General features: G+C 49.9%; 1 protein-coding gene across 1 annotated transcript; it reads right to left on the bottom strand.

Annotated features, from left to right (window-relative positions):
* Positions 1-3,012: 3,012 nt before the first annotated feature.
* LOC146062860 (uncharacterized) lies at positions 3,013-22,493 on the bottom strand. Its single transcript, XM_083174868.1, has 6 exons — positions 22,288-22,493; positions 12,157-12,218; positions 11,348-11,498; positions 5,182-5,243; positions 4,373-4,523; positions 3,013-3,061 (listed from the first exon to the last, which is right to left on the bottom strand). The coding sequence occupies exons 1-6, from the start codon at positions 22,491-22,493 to the stop codon at positions 3,013-3,015; spliced, it is 681 nt and encodes a 226-aa protein (XP_083030994.1).
* Between the last annotated feature and the right edge of the window lie 1,380 nt (positions 22,494-23,873).

Here is a 23,873-nt window from a genome sequence, read left to right as displayed (position 1 = left end):
TGCCATTTAATCCTGGGGCTGCTGCGAATTGCGGGGGGGAGGGGGGGCGCCGCGAATCACGGGAGGGGGGTCGCAGGGGGGGTGCCGCCAATCGTGCAAGGGGGGGTCGTGGGGGGGTTATTTTTGCCGCGAATCGCGGGAGGGAGGTCGCGGGGGGGTGTTTTTTCCGCGAATCGGGGGGGGGGTCACGGGGGAGGGTTTGCCGCGATTCGCGGGAGGGGGGGGTCGAGGGGTGGTGGTTATGCCGCGAATTGCGGGAGGGGTCGTGGGGGGGTTCTTTTTGCAGTGAATCGCGGGAGGGGGGGTCGCGGGGGTGTTTTTGCTGCGAATCGCGGTAGGGGGGGTCGCGGGGGAGCGGGTGTTTTTGCCGCGAATCGCGGGAGGGGGGGGCGCGCGGGGGGGGGGGAGGTTTTGCCGCAAATCGCGGGAGGGGGGCGCTCACCTGGTGGCTGTGGAGTAGCAGTGCTGGGCAACATGGGAAGGCAGTGGGTGTCTGGCACTGTCTGTGGGCTCACTGGGCTGGTTCTCTGTCACATACCTCCCAACATGACCCTCTCCAGGAGGGACACAATGCTCTGTTTCTAGACTTCCCCTTAATGTATGATTGCCATCACCTGTAAACAGGTTAATTTCTCAGAAAGGTGTTCAGCACAGATGAAGGCAATCACACATTAAGAGGAAAGTCCAGGAACAGAGCGTTATAGACACAGACACCCACTTTGAGTGACAGATGTAGCCAAATATATAGGAGATATATACCAACACACGGGTGAATACTGTACTGGGGATTAGACACCTTCAGAATCAGCAATTTCCCCTACACCAGTGGCGGTTTTTACCTATGGGCTGCAGGCAGGGCTGCCACTAAGAATTTTGTGGCCCTGGACCGATTTTCAGTCTGGGCCCTCACCCCCACCTTAAGGCCGGGGTGGCTGGCAGCTCCTCTCTTCTCACAGGTGCAGTGCAGTTGAGAAGTTCCCAGTTCCCCAGCTCGCAGTGCAGTTTAGAAGATCCCGGACCAACTGCCAAGTCAAAAGAAGTGCAGCATGTAGCAAGGCTCGTCTCGTTTGTCACACGCGGCGTGACGTCATCACGTCACGCCGCACGGTGGGGGCTTCCTGTGCCGAGTCCCGCCGGCAGACTTGTTCCTGGACAATGTCCTGCCGCGGCCTGCAATGAAGTCGGAGCCGGGAAGGCTCACTGCCGGGCCCGGCTGCATAGTAAACGGCTGCTGGACGGCGGAAGAATGGGGGGGGGCGTGAGGTGGTGGGCGGTGTACAAGGAAAGTGAAGGGGCGGGCGTGCTGCTGGGGATAGAGCTGCCCAGGCCCTACCCTCTACCAGAGCGGCGGGGCCCGGGACTCAAGTACCCCCTTCTGCGGGCTGCCATGAAAAAATGGTGTTTGCGCATGCACAGTACCTACGCATGCGCTGGTCCCAGTGCCTGTAATTTGTATTGTACAGGTGCCGGGACCAAGATTCCTTCTATGGGCTGTTGCCGAAGCAGCCCATAAAGGCTGGCCGCATGCGCAGTACAGATGTTTGTACTGCGCATGCGCCAGTCCCGGCACATGTCATCAAAGCACAGGTGCATGGGACCCTGGAGAAGAGGCAGTGGCAGCAGCTGCGGCAACAGGGGAGGGGGTGCCTGAATCGCGGTACCCCTGCTGCGGCCAGTGACAGACCCCCTCCCCCAAGAAGATACGAGCCGCCACTGGACTATCTGATGTTTTTAGTATGTCTTACTTGATTCTACCAGTTATATGTATGTACACTGTACATAGCTCTCAGCTCACCCTTGCTTCTGTGTCTCTTGGATTAGATTGTGCTTTATTCCTAGGGTTCCATAGGTCTGGTGTCCTTTTGTGGATAAACAGGCCTGTATAAATCATAGGGTCAACGGAGCACAGATAATCACAGATAGCTTTGAGAGAATAGGAATACTATGGTCACTGGTGTTTATTCCCAAAGTTTGGTTTGCACAAATGCCCTGTGGTGATTGGTGGATTCATCTACGTAAGTTGACCTATCACAGCAGCTCTAATGACTGCAAACTAGATTTTGGATACTGCTTCTCTATTCTTATGGTCTAGATCAGTGGTAGCCAACCCTAGCCCTCGAGAGCTACCAACAGTTCACATTTTCCAGACAACCTAGCTGCTGCACAGCTGCACTCATTAATCACTGACACATTTTAAAAGATACACAGATGGAGCTAATTAGCTCACTTGTGATTCTGTGAGGAGACCTGCAAAACCTGCACTGTTGGTAGCTCTCGAGGACTAGGGTTGGCTACCCCAGGTCTAGATTTATTTAGAGATACGTAAGAAATGACCTAAACACTGAAATGCCACACAGCTGTATGGTATCTGGATGAGAGACTCGAGCTAAAAGTAATAAGGGAAAACACAGGTAATAACATTTTAGTCTGCATCTGTCACTACTTTAGATGGTAGCCAAATATTGATCATTTTCCTGTGTGCCTATATACTGTAGAAGCAACAAGTGCACAACCTGCAACCAGTGGAGGCTCCAGAGGAGGGGCTGCTGCACAGTTCAAGATTCAAAAAAGGGAGCCACACCCACTGCCATTGAGTCAGTTTGGAATGGCAGTTGGTGGCAGCTGGTGTGGAACCCCTATTTAAATGTTGAACTGTGCTGCAGCACCACCTCTGGAGCTGCTACTGCCTCCAACTGTACCATTTTAGCTGGTATGGTACCATTTTTTTAATGGTTCTTTACCTGCCAAACAGTGGCTGTGTACCGTTTTTATAGCACATCCTGGATTTGTATAGCAGTGCTGTCACGGACTCCAGCAGCACTGCTCAGTGACAGAGAGCTCCAGCAGCTCCAAGGAACAGCCCTTAGTATCATAGACAAGTCAGCACTGACTCGTCTCGACCCTTTTACCTTGGCCATGCCCCTCTACCCATGGCCACCCCCCAGTACCATTTTTTTACCTGGGAACTAGTAGAGGGTACGAGTCATGTTACATTACATGATGCAAAGTGCCTTAACATGCTGAATTAAATTTCCCACTGATGAAGATGAAGATGGAAGTGCTGGATTATGGGATCAAAAGAAGAACGTAATGTGCAATAGGAACATTGTACTCTGTGCACTTAGGGGGTTATTCTGGTTGATTCACAAGGCTGCAAATTTGCAGCCTTACAATTCCACCAAACCCCACCCTGCGAATGTCCGCCCATCCGCCCCCCCCCTTCGCATCACGGATTCACCCGCACACGCTGCAAATGGATGTTTAGCATAAACATCCATTTGCATGCTGCGGGTAACCTCCCACAAGATGTGGAAGGTACATGCATATAAAAGTGATTTTCAAGTCACTTCCATATGCGTGTACGCTGCGACGGATATGGGCAGGCAGCTGACATCCGGTGATGTCAGCTGCCTGTCCCCCGCAACCGCTTCACCTCCTCATTGCCATGGGAACGCCCATGAAACGCTGTGCATTCCCATATATTAGTGGGGATGCCCAGCAAACCCCCCCCCCCCTTCTCTCCCCTCCGCTCACCATGTAGGGTGTGTGCACCCGGCGAGCAGAACATTCGCAGTGGGTGTACGCACCCTTTGTCTGCACATGCGCAGAAACGCGCCTGCGCAGACACACACAACATCAGTCTTCTTTGCAAATGCACGGAGGACCGAATTAATATGAATAACCCCCTTGATACCAATACCTGTGCTGAAATATATATTTTATTAATCGCATGTTAGTATGGATGGAGTACGTTTATGTCTGATATTGTGTTATGACATTAGGGACAACAGGGTGTGAGAATCAGAAAGTGAGAGATTTTGGGAGAGTTTTCCCATTTTGTTTAAAGCTGCAATCAATGAAATTGAAAAATGACCCTGTTTTTATTTCAGGATAAACGATTGCCGCTTTTAAAAATGGGCAAAACTCTCCCAAAATCTCTCACTTTCTTATTCTCGCACACTATTACATTTTGCCCCGAGTGTAAAGTATATGTGTGATAGCCTACCCTAGTTACCAGAATTCAGGTATTATAATAGTTTGTGTATAAATAGGAGACTTGGCATGGTGTATAAATAAGAGACTTGGCATGGTGGTTACTGTGCTGGGTACAGGGACTGGGGCACTGTTGGAGGTGCCTCGGCATCATGCTGATAGGCTGCGCGAGCATGATTGTAATTCACCGTGCAGGACAAATAAAGCTGGCTGGAGCGCGCTGTTAGGAAAGGACAACCGCTGCGCACGGGACCAAAGGGGTTAAAAAGCAGGACGGTAACGGCTGTGGCGCAGTCGTTCCTGGAGTGAGAAAAGGGAGAGGAGCTGCGGCCGGGATACCCTGAAGTTAGGAGAGAAACCGGCAGACATTATTACTTACCTGGGCGTCGATGTCGTGGTGTAGCCTTCGGTGACCGCAGCGGGATCCGTCATCACGTATATCGCCGCCGGGAGAGCCAGAAGGAGCGAGAGTCCGGGCGTGTGGATTTCGGCTGCGTCATCAAGGAGGTCGGGCCTAGCGGTGACACGGCCTATGAAGAAGACGGGGGAGTGGTGAGTGAATACCTACACCCGCCCCGCTAACCTTTGCCGGCATACGCAGTGGTCACCTCCCTGTCACTCAAAGAGACGGCATTAGGGGAAGGGCGAAACCCGACCAATGGGGTCAGGGGAGGCCTGAGGAAAGGAAATATCCCTGTATAAGCCGCACCTAGGATATAGACGATAGCTACCCATCCACCGTAGTGAAAAGCATAGGGCTAAACCCGATGGGGAAACATCAGGGGACGCCCTCTACTGGTGAATAGCGAGTCTACAGAATTGCTGTAAATCTGCAAGTGCCAGCCAGAATGATAGTATTAAAGTAGTGAATCAGTCAGCAAAAGGGTTAAACCCGGCGCGGTGCCAGGGGAAGCCCAGAACTGCCTTTCCATCAGCAGCTAGGCTGGATATTGGTACAGTCAGCACCCAAGCAGCGGATATTAGACTCTGTATCAGAAAGGAACTGTTAGCAGCAGCTCAGGTCAGAAAGGTTTCATCTTAAGGAACTTCCTCACTCAGTAGACTTTTCTAGACTTTTGTGGGACATATAGAATAGTAAGACTGCCGGGAAAGGGTGTTATTCATAGGGATCCGGGCCCCTCCCACAGTTATATATCTAAGGTACTTTGTATCCATTGTTAGTATTACCTTGTAGCAGAATAGGGCTGCTGTGTTCAGTAAGCCAGTTCTTCATACCCTTTCGGTAGCACCTGTAATAGAATAAGTTAGTGGAGTAAAGTTAGTTACACATACTTACCTACATTATTGCGCAATAATATTACAGTAGGTCGCAGCATGCTGTAGCAGTAAGGTTATTGTAGTAATGTCATAAAATTGTTAATTGTATTAAGTAATCACTCAGGTAAGGTTAAGAGATAGCGGCCGCTAAGGAGCAAGTGGAGATCTAGAGGAGCAGTACACGTTCCGGCATAATAAAATCCTGAGTGTGTTTGTCATGTTAATCTAAGTATTGTGGGCCTGCGTGCCATTTGAGGACTGCTTGAGACCACCTGTGGTCTGGTGAACCCTGTTAATAAATTTTAATATATTGATTGCGTCTGAACGTTCTTGTAACCCGAAGAAGACAAACCCAAGTAAGTTGAACAGAATACCGTATCTCGGATTCCGAAACCCCCATTGTGACATTTGGCGTCATCCGAACAGGATTAAGACAAAGCGTCAACTATGTCTTCGGAAGAACAAAATGAAGTGTTGGAGAATCCAGGGGAAGGAGTGTCCTCGAGTGTGCAGACGGAGGGCACAGAAACGGGCTCGAACCCGATAACGCTACCTTATTATTTCGGAGCCCCATGGCTTCCCATGTACTCGGGGGAAGAAAAAGACGGCGATGGAAGTGTGTTTAAGGCGTTTAGAAAGAGAATTCGATCAATGTTCAAGTTGTACAAACCAGGGAGTGAACAACAGATAGAAATATTGTTGGGGCAATTAAAAGGAGCAGCTGCAAGAGAGGTGGCTTCGTGGCCATCCAGACAAAAGCAGACGGCGGATCAAATCTTTCAAAAATTAGCTACAATATTCGACACCAGTACCCTGCCGGAGCGAAAAAGTAGATTCTATAGTAGGAAACAGAAGGCCGGAGAGACGCTCCGGGATTTCGCACTCGGTCTACAAGAAGCCTTGCGGGACATTGAGGGAGAGAGTTACGTAGAGGGGAGACCGGAAGATGACGACACTTTAATTACTCAATTTATGGAGGGAGCGTATCACGAAGGCATCAAGATCCAATTAAAAATGCTCAAACTGCAGAATGGACCCAAGACCTTCGAGGAGTTTAAAGAAGTAGCTATTAAAGTTTTGGGCAAGGTCAAAACCAAGGAGGTAACCTTTGCAGAATGCAGCAGTTATACTGAGGGAAATAGTGGTGAAATGGAGGGAATGATGCCAGGAGAAGAGGGCCAATTAAGACCAGCTATTACGCAAGGGGTACAGACACCCGCTGCAGAGGTCAACTTTACTTTAAAGGGACAAGTAGAAGATTTAGCCCTCAGTGTGAATCAAATAAAAAGGGATTTACAGAGACTGGCGCAAAGAAATTCCTCGCCCCCTGGTGGTCATGGACGAAGAATGCCCGATAGGCAGGGACGGAACGAATGGCGGGATAGCTCGTCGGGAAGAGGACGCCGCTCCACGGACAGATTCGACCCACAGGGACGTCCGATCTGTCGGAGATGTGGGCAGTGTGGGCACGTCGAGAGGTTCTGCAGGAGTGAGCCGGCGTTAAACCAGAGACCCCCGAGGACGGAGACCGACCCTCGGGGGAACTAGGGAATCAAGGTCCGGCACCAGAAGAATGGTCTCCACAATATATTGGGAACTGCCCTGTTATCACCATTACGATTGAGGGGCAAGATGTACCTGCTCTCCTTGACACTGGGTCACCCGTTACCACCATTCAACAGGGACTGTTTAATTGTTACTGGGTTTCCAAAGGACCCCTGTTAGCCCCTCCGGCTTGGTTAAAATTGCTGGCCAGCAACGGGCAAGACATTACGTGTGTAGGCTATTGTGAACTGGACCTACAAGTAGGCCAAGCAAAGATGCCCAACCAAGGTTGCTTGATTACCAACGTTGAGGACCCCCTGGTGCCCGCCGTCATTGTGGGTATGAACATTCTAAAATACTGCCCTGAGGAGCTGATTACCGCCCTAAAAATTGAAGTGACTAATAACTCCCCTATGGTCCAAAGTGCTTTATGCAAAACCATCAAGGTTATCCAAGGCCAACAGCAACTGATGCATACGGAAGGGTCTGTGGGGAGAGTAAAGGTGGCAGATCGACAGTCCATTGAAGTGGCCCCGAATTCAGAGATTATTGTATGGGGAAGAACCAAATGTGGTATGCTGGGAAAGCCATATGACGCCGTGGTAGAACCATACGTACATCGAGTCCGAAAAGACCTTTTAATAGCTCGTGCGTTGGTTACTGTTCAAAATGGCCGAGTCCCCCTCCGGGTGATGAATCCCCATGAGTATCCTATCACGTTATATCGGAACCAGGTCCTAGCTACTTTAGTATGGGTCCCCATTCTGAATGACCGTTGCACCATTGAAGAGGCGGAGGGTGCGGCCCAAACTGAGCGGAGAGAGGAAAAACTGGCTGAGAAGGAAGAGTGGTGGACCGAAATAAAGATCGGTGAGGATGATACTCCCGAGGAGTTAAAAGCCGGAGTACTTCGAGTGGTGCAGGACAATGCCGAGACCTTTAGTCAAGGAACCCTGGATATTGGAAGAGTCTCTCGGATTCAACACCGAATTGTAACTGGGGACGCCCATCCTATCAAACAACGGTACCGGCCGCTGGCACCTAGCCTATACCAACCGGTACGCGATATGCTAGAGGAAATGGAGGCGGCTGGCGTAGTAAGGAAGAGCTATAGCCCGTGGGCCTCCCCCATCGTGCTGGTTAGAAAGAAAGACGGCACACTCAGATTCTGTGTGGATTACAGGCGATTAAACCAAGTGACCCACCGGGATGCTTATCCTCTCCCAAGGATAGAAGAGTCCCTCACTGCTTTACGCCAGGCTACCTACTTCTCCACTCTCGACCTCACCAGTGGATACTGGCAGATACAAGTCGATCCGGCAGACCAGGAGAAGACTGCTTTCACTACCCCGATGGGCTTGTACGAGTGGGAGAGAATGCCCTTCGGATTGACAAACGCCCCAGCTACGTTTCAGCGTGCCATGGAGCATTGCCTGGGCGATAAAAACTTCCATATTGTTCTCCTGTACCTGGATGACATAATTGTTTATTCGCAAACTTATCACGGGCATTTGGAACACTTAAAGGAAGTTTTCCAAAGACTAGCAGCGTACGGACTCAAAGTCAAACCCTCGAAATGCCACCTCCTGAAGACTCAGGTAAAATACCTCGGACACATTGTGGGGTCAGAAGGAGTATTTCCCGATCCAGAAAAAACATTGGCGGTAAGGGATTGGCCTACCCCGACGAATGTGACCGAGATCCGGAAATTCTTAGGTTTTGTCGGGTACTATAGACGTTTTATTAAGAATTTCGCCCAACTCGCAACCCCGTTGCATGAGACCCTTCGAGGGATTTCTAAATCAAATTTGAAGAAAAATATACCTATCAGCTGGACGGAGAGTCAGCAACACTCCTTCGAAATTCTGAAACAGTCTCTGATTCAGGCCCCTATACTGGCCTACCCAGATTACGATTGTCCTTTCGTATTGTATACAGATGCCAGTTATCAAGGTTTGGGGGCGGTACTTTCCCAGAACCAACAAGGAACTGAACGAGTTATCGCTTATGCCAGCCGAAGCTTGCGGAAATCGGAACGTAATGACTCAAATTACAGCTCATTTAAGTTAGAATTTCTGGCACTGGTGTGGGCTATCACGGAACGATTCAAACATTACCTACTAGGACACCCGTTCGTAGCCTATACGGACAATAATCCGTTAGCTCATTTGGAAACCGCACAATTAGGGGCCCTTGAACAAAGGTGGGCGTCTAGGTTGTCGAACTTTACCTTTCAAATCAAATACCGGAGCGGAAAAACCAACCTTAACGCCGATGCCTTGTCCCGGCGACCAGATATGGCGGAATGTGCGGAAGAAGCGGATGATTGGGAGGAGGTGGAGATGCCGGCCTTCCAGGCCATGTTCGCCAGGCGGTCTGATCAGGCCAAAGATCGACTGGGGTCTGCTACTAACATCAGTCAAACCACCCAGCAGTTGGTAGATCAGGAACCAGAAAGCAAATGGAGACAGATTCAGTCAGAAGACTCCATTTTGACCAGTTTAAAAAACTTGTTAGTAGCTGATAAGATACTTACCAAGGAAGAACGGGCACAAGCTCCACCGGAATTAGTTAAGCTACTCCGACAGAAATCAAAGCTACGAATACAGAAAGGATTGTTAGTACGCTGCAGTACCAACCCACAGACTCACGGCCCAATCACACAAATTGTAGTACCTCGAAGCCAGCGACAGGAGCTTTTACAAGCGTATCATAACAAGTCGGGACACTTCGGGGTGCAGAGAACGCAGACCTTTTTGAAAAGACATTTTTACTGGATAGGAATGTTGGCTGATATTGAGGAATGGTGCTCTCGATGTAGTAACTGTGCCATGAAAACACCACCCACGTCCCAGCAACGGGCTCCCTTACATTCTATTGTGACCACGCGACCCTTGGAGTTGGTAACGATGGATCATGTTAAACTAGAAACCAGCAGTTCCGGTCATCAATATGCACTCACTATAGTTGACCACTTTTCGAAATTCATGGTCGCTTCGCCAGTTAAAGACGTATCCGCCCGTGTTGCTGCGGAAACCTTATGGAAAATGTTCATACGACCGTACGGGTTCCCTGACCGCATTCTCACGGATCAGGGTTCCGCTTTTGAATCCGGACTTTTTCAAGAACTTTGTAACTTATACCAGTGCAAGAAACTGAGGACCACTACTTACCATCCTCAATGTAACGGACTCTGTGAACGAGCTAATCAGACTCTCATTCGTATGCTCCGAGCACTTCCGTCAACTGACCGAAATGGATGGCCTGCTGTACTGCCAGAACTTATGTACTTGTACAATAACTCCGTTCACAGTTCCACCGGGTATACTCCCTTCTATCTCATGTTCGGAAGGGAAGGGAGATTACCAGCCGACCTGCAGGTAGAGCTCCCTGAGGGCGTGATGACTGAGGAAATGGGTCAAAGCCCTTGGGTACGAGAACATCAGGAGAGATTACAAGTGGCTTATCGGGCCGTACGGGACAATATGAAGCGGGCTCAACAGCGACAAACGGAGCAATATAATGCCGACGCTAAAGCGGAACCCTTACAAGTAGGGGATTTTGTCTGGAGAAAAAAGAATCGCAGACAGCACAAATTGGAACCTTTCTGGGAGAGGGAGCCGTACCGAGTGGTTAGCATTCCCTTTCCAGAAGTGGATACTTACGAAATATCCCGACCCGGACAACCCGGTATCTGGATGGTGCATCGCAGTCAACTAAAGAAGTATTATGGGTGTCTGAATCCGCTGGGAGCCATACCCTCAACTGCGACAAGTACCGAGGAACCGGCAATAACCAGGGCGGATGCCCTACAGCAACCATGGGCCATGTTCGATCATCTGATGATGTTATTTTGGCCTATGCGAAGTGGAGCTTACCCACCCAAGGATTCCAATGTGACCCCGTTAGTTAGCGGAGTGGAAGATGGTGTTTTGGCTCGAACAGCTGAGAAGTGTACAATGGACACGAGAGCATCAAGTCTAGAGGCTGGCCCAAAAGGGGGGCCTGAACTCCGCCGCTCCGAAAGAAGCACTCAGGGAGTTGTACCTGTCAGGTACCGAGACTAAAAGAAAACAAAAATTGTTACCGTCCCCTTAAAGTGTAAAGTGTATCATCTTACATGAGGACATGTTCAGTTTAAGAGGGGAAGAATGTGATAGCCTACCCTAGTTACCAGAATTCAGGTATTATAATAGTTTGTGTATAAATAGGAGACTTGGCATGGTGTATAAATAAGAGACTTGGCATGGTGGTTACTGTGCTGGGTACAGGGACTGGGGCACTGTTGGAGGTGCCTCGGCATCATGCTGATAGGCTGCGCGAGCATGATTGTAATTCACCGTGCAGGACAAATAAAGCTGGCTGGAGCGCGCTGTTAGGAAAGGACAACCGCTGCGCACGGGACCAAAGGGGTTAAAAAGCAGGACGGTAACGGCTGTGGCGCAGTCGTTCCTGGAGTGAGAAAAGGGAGAGGAGCTGCGGCCGGGATACCCTGAAGTTAGGAGAGAAACCGGCAGACATTATTACTTACCTGGGCGTCGATGTCGTGGTGTAGCCTTCGGTGACCGCAGCGGGATCCGTCATCACGTATATCGCCGCCGGGAGAGCCAGAAGGAGCGAGAGTCCGGGCGTGTGGATTTCGGCTGCGTCATCAAGGAGGTCGGGCCTAGCGGTGACACGGCCTATGAAGAAGACGGGGGAGTGGTGAGTGAATACCTACACCCGCCCCGCTAACCTTTGCCGGCATACGCAGTGGTCACCTCCCTGTCACTCAAAGAGACGGCATTAGGGGAAGGGCGAAACCCGACCAATGGGGTCAGGGGAGGCCTGAGGAAAGGAAATATCCCTGTATAAGCCGCACCTAGGATATAGACGATAGCTACCCATCCACCGTAGTGAAAAGCATAGGGCTAAACCCGATGGGGAAACATCAGGGGACGCCCTCTACTGGTGAATAGCGAGTCTACAGAATTGCTGTAAATCTGCAAGTGCCAGCCAGAATGATAGTATTAAAGTAGTGAATCAGTCAGCAAAAGGGTTAAACCCGGCGCGGTGCCAGGGGAAGCCCAGAACTGCCTTTCCATCAGCAGCTAGGCTGGATATTGGTACAGTCAGCACCCAAGCAGCGGATATTAGACTCTGTATCAGAAAGGAACTGTTAGCAGCAGCTCAGGTCAGAAAGGTTTCATCTTAAGGAACTTCCTCACTCAGTAGACTTTTCTAGACTTTTGTGGGACATATAGAATAGTAAGACTGCCGGGAAAGGGTGTTATTCATAGGGATCCGGGCCCCTCCCACAGTTATATATCTAAGGTACTTTGTATCCATTGTTAGTATTACCTTGTAGCAGAATAGGGCTGCTGTGTTCAGTAAGCCAGTTCTTCATACCCTTTCGGTAGCACCTGTAATAGAATAAGTTAGTGGAGTAAAGTTAGTTACACATACTTACCTACATTATTGCGCAATAATATTACAGTAGGTCGCAGCATGCTGTAGCAGTAAGGTTATTGTAGTAATGTCATAAAATTGTTAATTGTATTAAGTAATCACTCAGGTAAGGTTAAGAGATAGCGGCCGCTAAGGAGCAAGTGGAGATCTAGAGGAGCAGTACACGTTCCGGCATAATAAAATCCTGAGTGTGTTTGTCATGTTAATCTAAGTATTGTGGGCCTGCGTGCCATTTGAGGACTGCTTGAGACCACCTGTGGTCTGGTGAACCCTGTTAATAAATTTTAATATATTGATTGCGTCTGAACGTTCTTGTAACCCGAAGAAGACAAACCCAAGTAAGTTGAACAGAATACCGTATCTCGGATTCCGAAACCCCCATTGTGACATATGCTGGACACCAGATGGCATCACATCAAAGAAATACAAATTGTCATTTAATGCATGAGCATTATTGCTTCCTATTTGTTTATCTGTCTCATCAATACAGTACAGTATATCATGTGCATTAAACAGGGGGCGTAACTTGATATTTGTAGACCCCATCGCAAAAAATTATAAGGGCCCCCTATTTTGCAACTGATGGTGATAAATGTCTATAAAACATATTACTTAGACAGTATGGAAGTAAGCTAAAGAGACATACAGTAGATGGCATTGACTACTGCTTACAGCTTCTGCTTTCCTTAAGCTGTGGCCTCATGGGCCGATCTGCCGGACTCCGGTATTGATTTGATATCAGAATCACTGTATTGGCCATGTATACTCTCGTATACTAGGATTTTTTTGTGGATACAGTGTAGTTTCAAGCATGGTACAAGAGGGATAACAGGGCATACATACATTGCATCAGTTGCGCATACAAATGACAATTCACATGTTAGGATTTGCAAGGATAGATAGAGCAGTCAGGTGTTTAGGTTAGCAGTATCTTACAGTACATTGTTCAATAGCTGAATAGCCATCGGGAAGAAGCTTTTTGCGGTTTTTGACGACTTGGCAGGGATGGACCTGAAGCGTCTACCTGATGGGAGAATATCAAACAAGCTATGGCCAGGGTGGAGTTTGTCCGCCACGATCTTCCCAGCTGGCTTCTTGACCCTGCTTAAGTATTGTTCCCTTACAGGGGAAGGTACGTCCCAATAACCTTGTAATAGAGGAGCATAGAACAGACTCCACGATAGCAGTGTAAAAGCCACAGCAGCTCCTGCAGAATGTTTTCAGTTGCCTCAGGAAAAACAACCACTGTTGGGCCTTTTTGACAATGGAAGATATGTTGGGCTCCCATCTGAGGTTGCCAGAGATTTTCGTCCCAAGGAAGTTGAAGGTCTCTACTTATGACACCACTCTGTTGGAAATTACTAGTGGGACCTTGACATTTGGTTTTCTCCTGAAGATTATTACCATCTTGACTGTTTTGATGGAGTTTAGGTCCAGGTTGTTTCTGCCGCACCACTGTGAAAGCTTGTCCACTTCCCGTCTGTATGCAGACTCATCCGCCTCCATGATTAGGCCGATGATGGTGGTGTCATCAGCAAATTTTATGATTTTTACTGACTGGTCACTCGAGGTGCAGTCGTTGGTGTAAGGGAGAAGAGCAGGGGGGAAAGGACACATCCCTGGGGAGCACCAGTGCTGATTGTAGGGATGTGTCCTTTCCCCCCCTGCTCAGCGGACACCGGGACCCGGTGGGGCACCTGCATTGGCTAGCAGGAAGGGAAAGACAGCACAGCAGGGGGAGCGGGATTAGTAGAAATAGACTGTGCTGGACAGTCTATTTCTACATTAGATTCTGTTGCTGTGGGGCAGCTCATCGGGATCAAATCGGGGTCGGTTGCTGCATAGAACGGTGCGATTTATATAGTCAAAATCTAGTGCAAATTGCAGCGTGTGTCCGCAGTTTTCGCTTGGTACATATTAGGAATCCCGCCCCAATTCCACTTTGATGTCCTTGTCAACATAAAGTCAACTGCTGTAATGGCAGTGCTACTAAGGGGGCCTACAAACGTAGTGATCCCTTGGCACGAATTTCGGGACCCTCCTGGCCATTCCGGGAAGGTAGGTAAGTATGGTTTGGGTACTGAAGGGGAGGTTAGGGTGCGGATATGGAGGTTAGGTTTAAGCACTAGTGGGGAGGGTTAGGCTGTGGGGTGACAGTTAGTGTGAGCAGGGAGAAGGTAAGTATACTTATACCCCTTTTACACCGCCGAAAAATCCGGGTCAGCGGCGGGTCAGACCCGGATCCTCGGCGGTGTAAATGGGGGGTATCCGTGTCCATTTACACGGGTCCTCTACCCAGGTCCTGACCTGGGTAGAACACGGATGGGACCCGTGTAAATGGCGGTGTAAATGGTCCCGCTGCGGGTCCAGGCACCCGCAACGGGTCCACAGCGTGCAGCGCTGGGGAAGCTGTCCCTAGGTGCTGCGGGAGGAGGGGGGTCCCTGCGGCTACTGAGTGGAGATGGGGTACCTGTCAGCGGTCAGCCTGACACGGCGCTGCCACTGCTGTATCTCCCCCGCTGCTGTATCTCTTGCGGCGGATGGCGGTGTTGGCGGTCCCTCGGCGGTCCCTCTGGCGCAGGGGAAAAGACCCTTTGATTGCCGGCGCTGCCGCTGCTGTATCTCCCCCCGGGGGGCGGTCCTTGCGGCGGATGGACAGTCAGTGTTGGCGGTCCCTCTGGCGCAGGGGAAATAGTACTATTTCCCCTGCACCAGAGGGACCGCCGACACTGACCGCCGACACCGCCATCCGCCGCAAGAGATACAGCAGCGGGGGAGATACAGCAGTGGCAGCGCAGTGTCAGGCTGACCGCTGACAGGTACCCCATCTCCACTCAGTAGCCGCAGGGACCCCCCTCCTCCCGCAGCACCTGGGGACAGCTTCCCCCCTCTACCCCCCTCCAAGCTATATAGATAGATCTATATATATATATATATATATATATATATATATATATATATATATATATATATATATATATATCTATAGATATATATATATAGATATATATCTATAGATATATATATAGATATATCTATATAGATATATATATATATATATATATATATCTATATAGATATGTATATCTATATATCTATATATCTATATAGATATATATATATATATATATATATATATATATATATATATCTATAGATCTATATATATCTATATATATCTATATCTATCTATCTATCTATCTATCTATCTATCTATCTATATATATATATATCTATCTATCTATATATATATATATATATATATATATATATATATATCAACAAGGAAAGGCAGGGCTGACCCAGGTTCAGTGTAAATGGTGCAGACCCAGGTCCGACCCAGGTCGAAGTGCTGTGTAAATGCAGTATAAAGCAGGGTCAGACCCTTGAAACTCCAGCGTTCAAAGACCAGGGTCGGACCAGGGTTTTTGGTGTAAAAGGGGTATCACTTGACACTTGTCGGGATTCCCTCCCTTGGGATAATGGGTAACAATTGACATTATTTCCGCAGGGGTGTGGTATAGGGTTCAGACAGTCGGGATCCTGACAGTCATTAGCCTGAATTCGGAATCCCGACTGGCCGGACTCAGACAGCATGGCGAGCACAACAAAGCCCCTTGCGGGCTCGCTGCGCTCGCCACACTGTGGGCACGGTGGCTCGCTACGCTCGCCACCTCTTCTATTCTTCCTCTATAGGGGTCGTGGACCCCCATGAGGGAGAATAGCCAGTGGCCGTCGGGAACACGTCTGTCTGTGTTTTAACAGTCGGGATCCCGACGTCGGGTAAATGACTGTCGGGATCCCGACACCGGGTAAATTACTGTCGGAACCCCGTCTGGCACCTTTTCTGCAGAGCCAATATAGGTCCCTATAATAAAAGAGAAATGCAAGAAGAGAAATGTTTTCCATGCTGGGAAAAAAAAAAAAGACATGCCCATATCCTTTACAGAATATACATGGAAATATAAAATAAAAATAAAGCCCTGTTATAATTATAGTATATTTTGCCTTTAAAATCTACTCAAGAGCGTATTCACTTTCCACTTTTTCATGTGAGAGCGATTACATCTGCACAGCAGTAAATTGCTATAGTTTGACGTTAAGGGGGAAATTTACCAATATGAAAAACCTAGTTTTTCGTATTGGTATTTTCCCTACGACTGCATACGACTGTTTAAGTCGTATGCAAAGTCGTGTTCCGGAGGGGGATTTACAAAGCAGTCATATACGACTGCTTTGTAACCCACCGATGTCGTAGGAATTCGTATTAGCGGCCGTATATACGGCCGCTAATACGAATTATTTCTAGCAGTCTGCACGGATCAGTCAGATCCGTGCAGGCTGCAATGTGTAAAAAAAAATAGAAAAATAAATAAATAAAAAAAAAACCGGCGTGGGGTCCCCCCCACAGCCGAAACCAGCACCAGGCTGACAGAGCCTGGAGCCGGTAATTAAAAATCAGGGAACCCGACAAATAGGGGTTCCCCGATTTTTAACAACCAGCCCCAGGCTCCTGCTCTGGGGCTGGTTCCCAAAATACGGGGGACAAAATGACTAGGGGTCCCCCGTATTTTAAGAACCAGCCCCAGGCAAAACCAGCCAGCAGGCTAATGCCACAGCCGGGGGGAGACTTTTTATGCAAGTCCCCCCGGCCAAAGCATTAACACTACCGACCAGTCAGCCTGGCCAGGGGCCCTGGGGGAGTGGGGACCCCCCCAATAAAGGGGTCCCCCCCCTCCAGGACTTACCTGACCAGGCTGAAGCCTGGTGCTGTCCTCGATGCCCCTGGGCGGTGGGCATCGAGCTGATAGTTGTGTAAAAAATAGAAGAAACCATTGTTTTTTACTGTGGCACTACAAGTGCCAGCAAGCCTCCCCAGCAAGCTGGGACTTGGAGAACCACAAGTCCCAGCCTGCTGGGCATTAAAGGGCCCGCTGGGTCTTGTAGTGCCACAGTAAAAAAAATAGTTAAATAAAACACACTGACACACATTTTAAATAAAAGTTTAATACATACAAAACACACATACTGATACTTACCTAGCTTGATCCCGTTGGTAGGTCGCTGGCTCCGGTGTCGGCGGCTCCGTGTCGGCGGCTCCGTTGTCGGCGGCTCCGTGTCGGCGGCTCCGGGGTCGTCGGCGTCCTGTCCGAAGATAATCCATGTTGGACCTGTGGAAGGAAATCCTACTCACCCAGGTCCTGCATGGATGGTCTTCGTTCTTCATCCGTCGACATCCCGGTCTTCTGACAGCTGCTGGCGACTTCCAGCAGCTGTCGGCATCTTCCGCGACGCTCCCCGGCTTTCAGAGCCGGAGAGAGAACCTTCCTGGTCGGCGTCTGGGCTCAGAATGAATTCTGGCCAATCAGGAGCCGCCTAGCCGCCTAGCGGCCAATCAGGAAAGACCTTTCCTGATTGGCCGCTAGGCGGCTAGGCGGCTCCTGATTGGCCAGAATTCATTCTGAGCCCAGACGCCGACCAGGAAGGTTCTCTCTCCGGCTCTGAAAGCCGGGGAGCGTCGCGGAAGATGCCGACAGCTGCTGGAAGTCGCCAGCAGCTGTCAGAAGACCGGGATGTCGACGGATGAAGAACGAAGACCATCCATGCAGGACCTGGGTGAGTAGGATTTCCTTCCACAGGTCCAACATGGATTATCTTCGGACAGGACGCCGACGACCCCGGAGCCGCCGACACGGAGCCGCCGACAACGGAGCCGCCGACACGGAGCCGCCGACACCGGAGCCAGCGACCTACCAACGGGATCAAGCTAGGTAAGTATCAGTATGTGTGTTTTGTATGTATTAAACTTTTATTTAAAATGTGTGTCAGTGTGTTTTATTTAACTATTTTTTTTACTGTGGCACTACAAGACCCAGCGGGCCCTTTAATGCCCAGCAGGCTGGGACTTGTGGTTCTCCAAGTCCCAGCTTGCTGGGGAGGCTTGCTGGCACTTGTAGTGCCACAGTAAAAAACAATGGTTTCTTCTATTTTTTACACAACTATCAGCTCGATGCCCACCGCCCAGGGGCATCGAGGACAGCACCAGGCTTCAGCCTGGTCAGGTAAGTCCTGGAGGGGGGGGACCCCTTTATTGGGGGGGTCCCCACTCCCCCAGGGCCCCTGGCCAGGCTGACTGGTCGGTAGTGTTAATGCTTTGGCCGGGGGGACTTGCATAAAAAGTCTCCCCCCGGCTGTGGCATTAGCCTGCTGGCTGGTTTTGCCTGGGGCTGGTTCTTAAAATACGGGGGACCCCTAGTCATTTTGTCCCCCGTATTTTGGGAACCAGCCCCAGAGCAGGAGCCTGGGGCTGGTTGTTAAAAATCGGGGAACCCCTATTTGTCGGGTTCCCTGATTTTTAATTACCGGCTCCAGGCTCTGTCAGCCTGGTGCTGGTTTCGGCTGTGGGGGGGACCCCACGCCGGTTTTTTTTTTATTTATTTATTTTTTCTATTTTTTTACACTGAAGCCTGCACGGATCTGACTGATCCGTGCAGGCTAAAACGCAAATACGACATGAAAATGGTGTTCTATTTTCCTGTCGTATTTGCGTGGGTGTTTTACACCACTAAGCAGCCGTATTATCAGTACGGCTGCTTAGTAAATCAGAAACCACCATTCTTTTGAATGGTGATTTCTGTCGTATTCTATCGATGGTGTAGACATTCGTATTTGTAAATACAAATACGAATGTTCCATCTTTAGGACTACGAATTTTTGTATTTTTGGGATTGTAAATCCCGAAAATACAAATTCGTAAAAAAAAGGTGTATTTCTCCCTACGAATACACCTTTTTTCTACGAATCCATTTTGGTAAATGTCCCCATAAGTGTCTAGACCTCTAAAAAAAAAAAATTGTTCAATTCTATCCAAGTTTACAACCTTGTGCAGGGAGAGTTATCTGAAAGGAAGGGGGAAATGGGAACTTGAAAAAATGCTGAACATGTCCTGCTGTTCAGAATACCAAGAGGTTTTACGTTGTGTCTGGTGGTATGTATTTAATCATTTTTCCAAAGATATCTACAAGATATGAATGTTCGCAGGATGTTTGTAGCTAAGATAAGGCAGGGGTGAAATCCTATTCCACTTTGGGACCTAACAAAAGTAAAGATTTGGAATTAAGTATCACTTTCTCTTAATGATACATGAACAAGGAAATCGGGGTCAAGAGGGCAAGCTGCAAGATGGTGGGACTCTTATCTGAGACGTAAACATGGCCAGAGTGCATTTTGACCCAATTAACTTTCTCTGATCTGCGTGATGTAAGCATTCCTATAGTACTTAAGTATGTCACATTTATTTCTTTTGTTGACAGAAAGCTGAAGGCGTGGGGGATGGAGTCAATGAACCAAGCCATGAGACTTCTTGTTATGCTATACAAGGAGTAGTCAGGCTTACTGTTTGGCATTAATCACTTGGGCAGTGCTTATGTGGTACTGTGGTGACATTTACAAACCACGGATGTAATGGTTAACATTACTGCCTCACAGCGCTGAGGTCATGGGTTCCATTCCCACCATGACCCTAACTGTGTGGACTTTGTGTACTCTCCCCGTGCTTGCGTGGGTTTCCTCCGGGTACTCCGGTTTCCTCCCACAAAATCAAAAAAATATACTGGTAGGGTAATTTGCACCCAACAAATTAACCCTAGAACGTCTGTGTGTGCGTGTACATGTGATAGGGAATATAGATTGTAAGCTCCTCTGGGGCAGGGACTTCAAATATTCTCTGTAAAGCGCTGTGGAATATGTGTGCGCTATATAAGAAACTGTTACTATAATAATAATAATAATAATAATAATAATAATAATAATAATAATAATAATAATTATTATTATTTAAAAAAATGTCATTACCTACTAAGTGATTAGCGCAGGACTTAAGCTGTGTACACGGTGCAATATAGCTGGCAATATGGTTGCTGAGCGACCTTATTGCCAGTGATTTGTTTGTGCTGCAGCGATAAATCGCGGCATGCTCCCTTATTAAGCCCCCTAATGGTCGCTGGTCGCAGGAGCTTGCTCCTGCAACCAGCGGTTTCCCTCTGCAGCTCCTCCGGCAGAGTCTCCTGTTTATCAGAGACCATCTCTGGTCACTGATGAAAATTGGACACTGAGCAATTAGAGATGGTCAAAGTGACTCACTGAAGAGAGCGGGGATCCAACGAGGGCTCAGCGGAAAGATCCGGTTCTTTTGGGTGTCTTACTGGCTCACTTTGAAAAAAATAAATTCTTATTTATAGTTGGAGTGTACTAAGTGTAGTATCTGTTCATTTTATTTACTTGGTGGGACTGCTATGCTATTACTGATGCCTGTCCTTGTGTTTCCCTCCTATATCCCTATAGATTGTAAGCTTACAGCAGGGCCCTCTAACCTCCAAGTCTGTCTGTCGTTACCCAGTTTGTTTTATCACTGTCTACCATTGTAAAGCGCAACGGAATCTGCTGCTCTATATAAGAAACTGTAAATAAATACATTTACATTTCAATCGATTCTAGTAATATAAAGTGAATTTCATGTGTAGAAATGTGCCCCGGTGCTGGGATGACTTATTCGGTCCCAGCACCGGAGCGGGAAGAACAATGGCCCCAGCATGCCTTAGCGTCTAATAGGGGGCAGTGTCAGCGAGCCAATAGGTGCTCGCTACACTGCCCTCTGTCCCGCCCCCACCATCTGACATCAGATGCCGGCAGGGATTCAAAGAGAAAGCGCCCGCCACGAGGAGGGGAAGTCGACAGCCGAGGGAAAAGAGAGAGGACGTGCCGCTCGGACGCTGTCGGAGCCAGAAGCGGCTCCAGAAGACGGCAGCAGCTGAGGAGACCATAAGACGCCGGGATCAAGTCAGAAGATCCCCAGCGAGCACAGAAGAAGCGCGGGCCCTCTTGGCCCAGGGTCAGGATGATTCGGGACCTCCTGACCAGTGGGCCCTAGGTCCAGGGCCTTCAGGCTGGAGTTCTAGTCCAACGGGCCGCAGGCCCATAGCAGCAGAGAGCCGGGTAGCAGGCCCGTGGGCACAGGTACTGCCACAGTGGCTACCGTGGTGTGGCTGGGAGCAGCCAGAGGGAGGTAAGCCCTCCCTAGTGTTTGGTGCAGTAATTGTCTTACTTGCATTGTGCTGTGTTTTCACTGTAAATTTCTGGTCATTTCACGGTGTGTTAATCCATGCAATCATGTTCTTTTCCAGAGTGTGTTTGCTACAGGTTGCGTGGGCGCTAGGCCCCCGGGCCTCCCCTGGAGCGTTTCCCCACCCAGGTTGCACCCGCCGTGTTCCACAAGCGGGTATAACCAGTCTGAGGCCAGTAGTGCCTGTGATGACCATCCCATCCTCCCCTTAGTGGGAGTCTTCACCCCCGTCCATCCTACAGGTAACGTCGCAACAGAGTCCAGCGGAGCAAGACGGAAGTACCTGGACCATCGTTGTCCTGAAGGTGAGACGGAGGGCAGCAAGGTGAGTAGACGCGAGAAATGGCGCAGACCCCACCCCCGTGCCTCTTACACATACATTAATCTCGGAACAGTTAGCAGAACAGCCGAACACTTATAAGATCCCATATGCCGCCGGCCGGACCCACTTGTCCGATAAAGCCGCTGAAATGATTATCTCCACAGCGTCAGGCCTCAATGTGTTCAACACCACACACACAAGTGTGTAAATGAAGCCAGACAAGGGGGGATACCAGACAATGATGTAGCACACGTCAGTTAGCATACTTGCCGACCTGGCCCTCTCCATGCTGGAGAAAATGCTCTGCTCCTGGACTTCCCTGGTAATGTATGCATACTTGCCTACTTTTGGAAACTAGTTTCAGGGAGATTCCAGGCGCTAGTAAAATTTGCAGCACCAATGAGGCGGGAGTCTGCGCATGTGTAAATATGCGCGTGTGCAACCCCCGCCGGCAGGGCCGGATTTAGGGGTCAGGCCGCCCCTAGGCACCACATTTTTAGCCGCCCCAGAGGGAGAGAGAGGACCCTTTTGGAATCTTTAAAATAGGAGGAAGGTCAAGAGGGCTGCTCCCCGGAGTTACCTCTTCTTCCACTGGTCCAGAACACCACGCTCCTCCTTCACAGCAGACAGAGCAGCCACCGGTGGACAGAGATAGGGCTGAGACACCCGGGAGGCAGCAGCAGTGGCGGCAATAGAGGGGTGGTGGCGGCCACCGGTAGCCCGGTCACTGTTCTCCTCCTCTGCAGCAACAGCAGTCACCGGCGGGCATGGAGAGGGATGAAACATCCGGGCGGCAATAGCGACGGTGGTGGGCAGCAGTAGTCCAGACTCCGCTCTCTTCCTCCGCAGCAGCAGTCATCGGCAGGCAGGGAGATGGCTGAGAAATCCAGGTGGTGGCAGCAGCGGCGGGAGCTACGATCTGTGCAACACACCGGGTAACAGGGATGAGAAAGGGTGCTGCAGCCCATAGTGTGCCCGCGCGGACACCTGGGGAGCTCTGCATAGCCCGGAGTTCCCGGGCCGGCCCCAAGAGCAAGTAGCACTGCAGCCCGCTGACGCCGAGGTGCGGGATGCTGCTGCTGTGTGATGATGAGCCGTGCAGCGATCCTTGCACTTGCACAGCTCGACCCCCGTAATATCGACTCTGCTGGCTGCCGCCCTTAACATGTGCCGCCCCTAGGCCCGTGCCTCACGGGCCTAGTGGCAAATCTGGCCCTGCCCGCCGGGTAGAATGCCTTCGCTGACTTTCACACTCGCTGGGGCGTTCACTCCAGTATTGGAGGACACAGGGCACTAGCAGGGCCCTGTGTCCTGCTAGTGGGTGCGCCAATAAAAACGCTGGACGTAACCCTGTAAACGCAAGCGTGTCTATGCTTGCGTGAGGCAGACGATTGACATCAGCTCCCGCCCTGAATTCGGCCAGGATGAAAGTCAGTCAGTGGAAGGGGAAAATAAATCATTTCATGGGGAGCGACCATCGAAGGATTTCTCTCCCGCATGGCCACATGCAGAGGATGTGTAAATGTACACATCCACTTTCATGCTAATGTGGGGATTCGCGTGCGGAGGGGACAGTCTGTGTGGTGGTGGGGGAAGCAGCATAGGGCAGCAGGGATACAGGACAGAGCAGGGAGAGCAGCAGGCTGATGCACGGAGTGTGGTGGGCGTGGCCAACCTCGAAAGCCCTGGCTGCTGCTGACTCCCCTGCTCCTCCCATCCACACACTTCCTGTCCCTGAGGCAGCAGCTCGGACATGATTATCCACAACCCTGCGGTGATGATTAGCGTGCAGGCCCCGCCCCCGGCGCACATGCGCAGCCCGGATTCGGTCACTGTGACCCCAAAACCGGGAGGTGCCGGTAGGTTTGCGGGGCAGCGGGAGGCTGACGTAGAGTCAGGAGCCTGAATGCGGGAGGGTAGGCATGTATGAATGTATGATTGCCAGCACCTGTGGTGAAACATCTTTACCTAGCTCCCCACAGGTGATGGCAATCATACATTACCAGGGATAACCAGAAACAGAGCATTTTCTCCTGCATGGAGAGGGTCAGGCAGGCAAGTATGCTGTTATTGGTCACTGGTGTAATAGAGGTGTGATATACCAGGAAGTAAAGCAAGTGGGAGACACGGACAGGTGAGCTCACTGGGGTCCAGATGCACTAAGCC

Source organism: Crinia signifera, chromosome 3 (genome assembly GCF_055691185.1).
Source record: "Crinia signifera chromosome 3, ASM5569118v1, whole genome shotgun sequence".
Taxonomy (NCBI): domain Eukaryota; kingdom Metazoa; phylum Chordata; class Amphibia; order Anura; family Myobatrachidae; genus Crinia; species Crinia signifera.
Note: the sequence above shows the minus strand (reverse complement) of the source record. Positions and strands in the feature narration are given on the sequence as shown.

Excerpts from the sequence above, each read along its gene's own strand:
- LOC146062860 (XM_083174868.1), bottom strand. The coding sequence starts at position 22,493 with ATGTTTCATCCCTCTCCATGCCCGCCGGTGACTGCTGTTGCTGCAGAG. Across the intron at positions 11,499-12,156 it reads CAGCCCTATTCTGCTACAAG|GCCGTGTCACCGCTAGGCCC; the intron begins GTAATACTAACA and ends TCTTCTTCATAG. Across the intron at positions 3,062-4,372 it reads ACCACGACATCGACGCCCAG|CACTTCCATCTTCATCTTCA; the intron begins GTAAGTAATAAT and ends CCCATAATCCAG.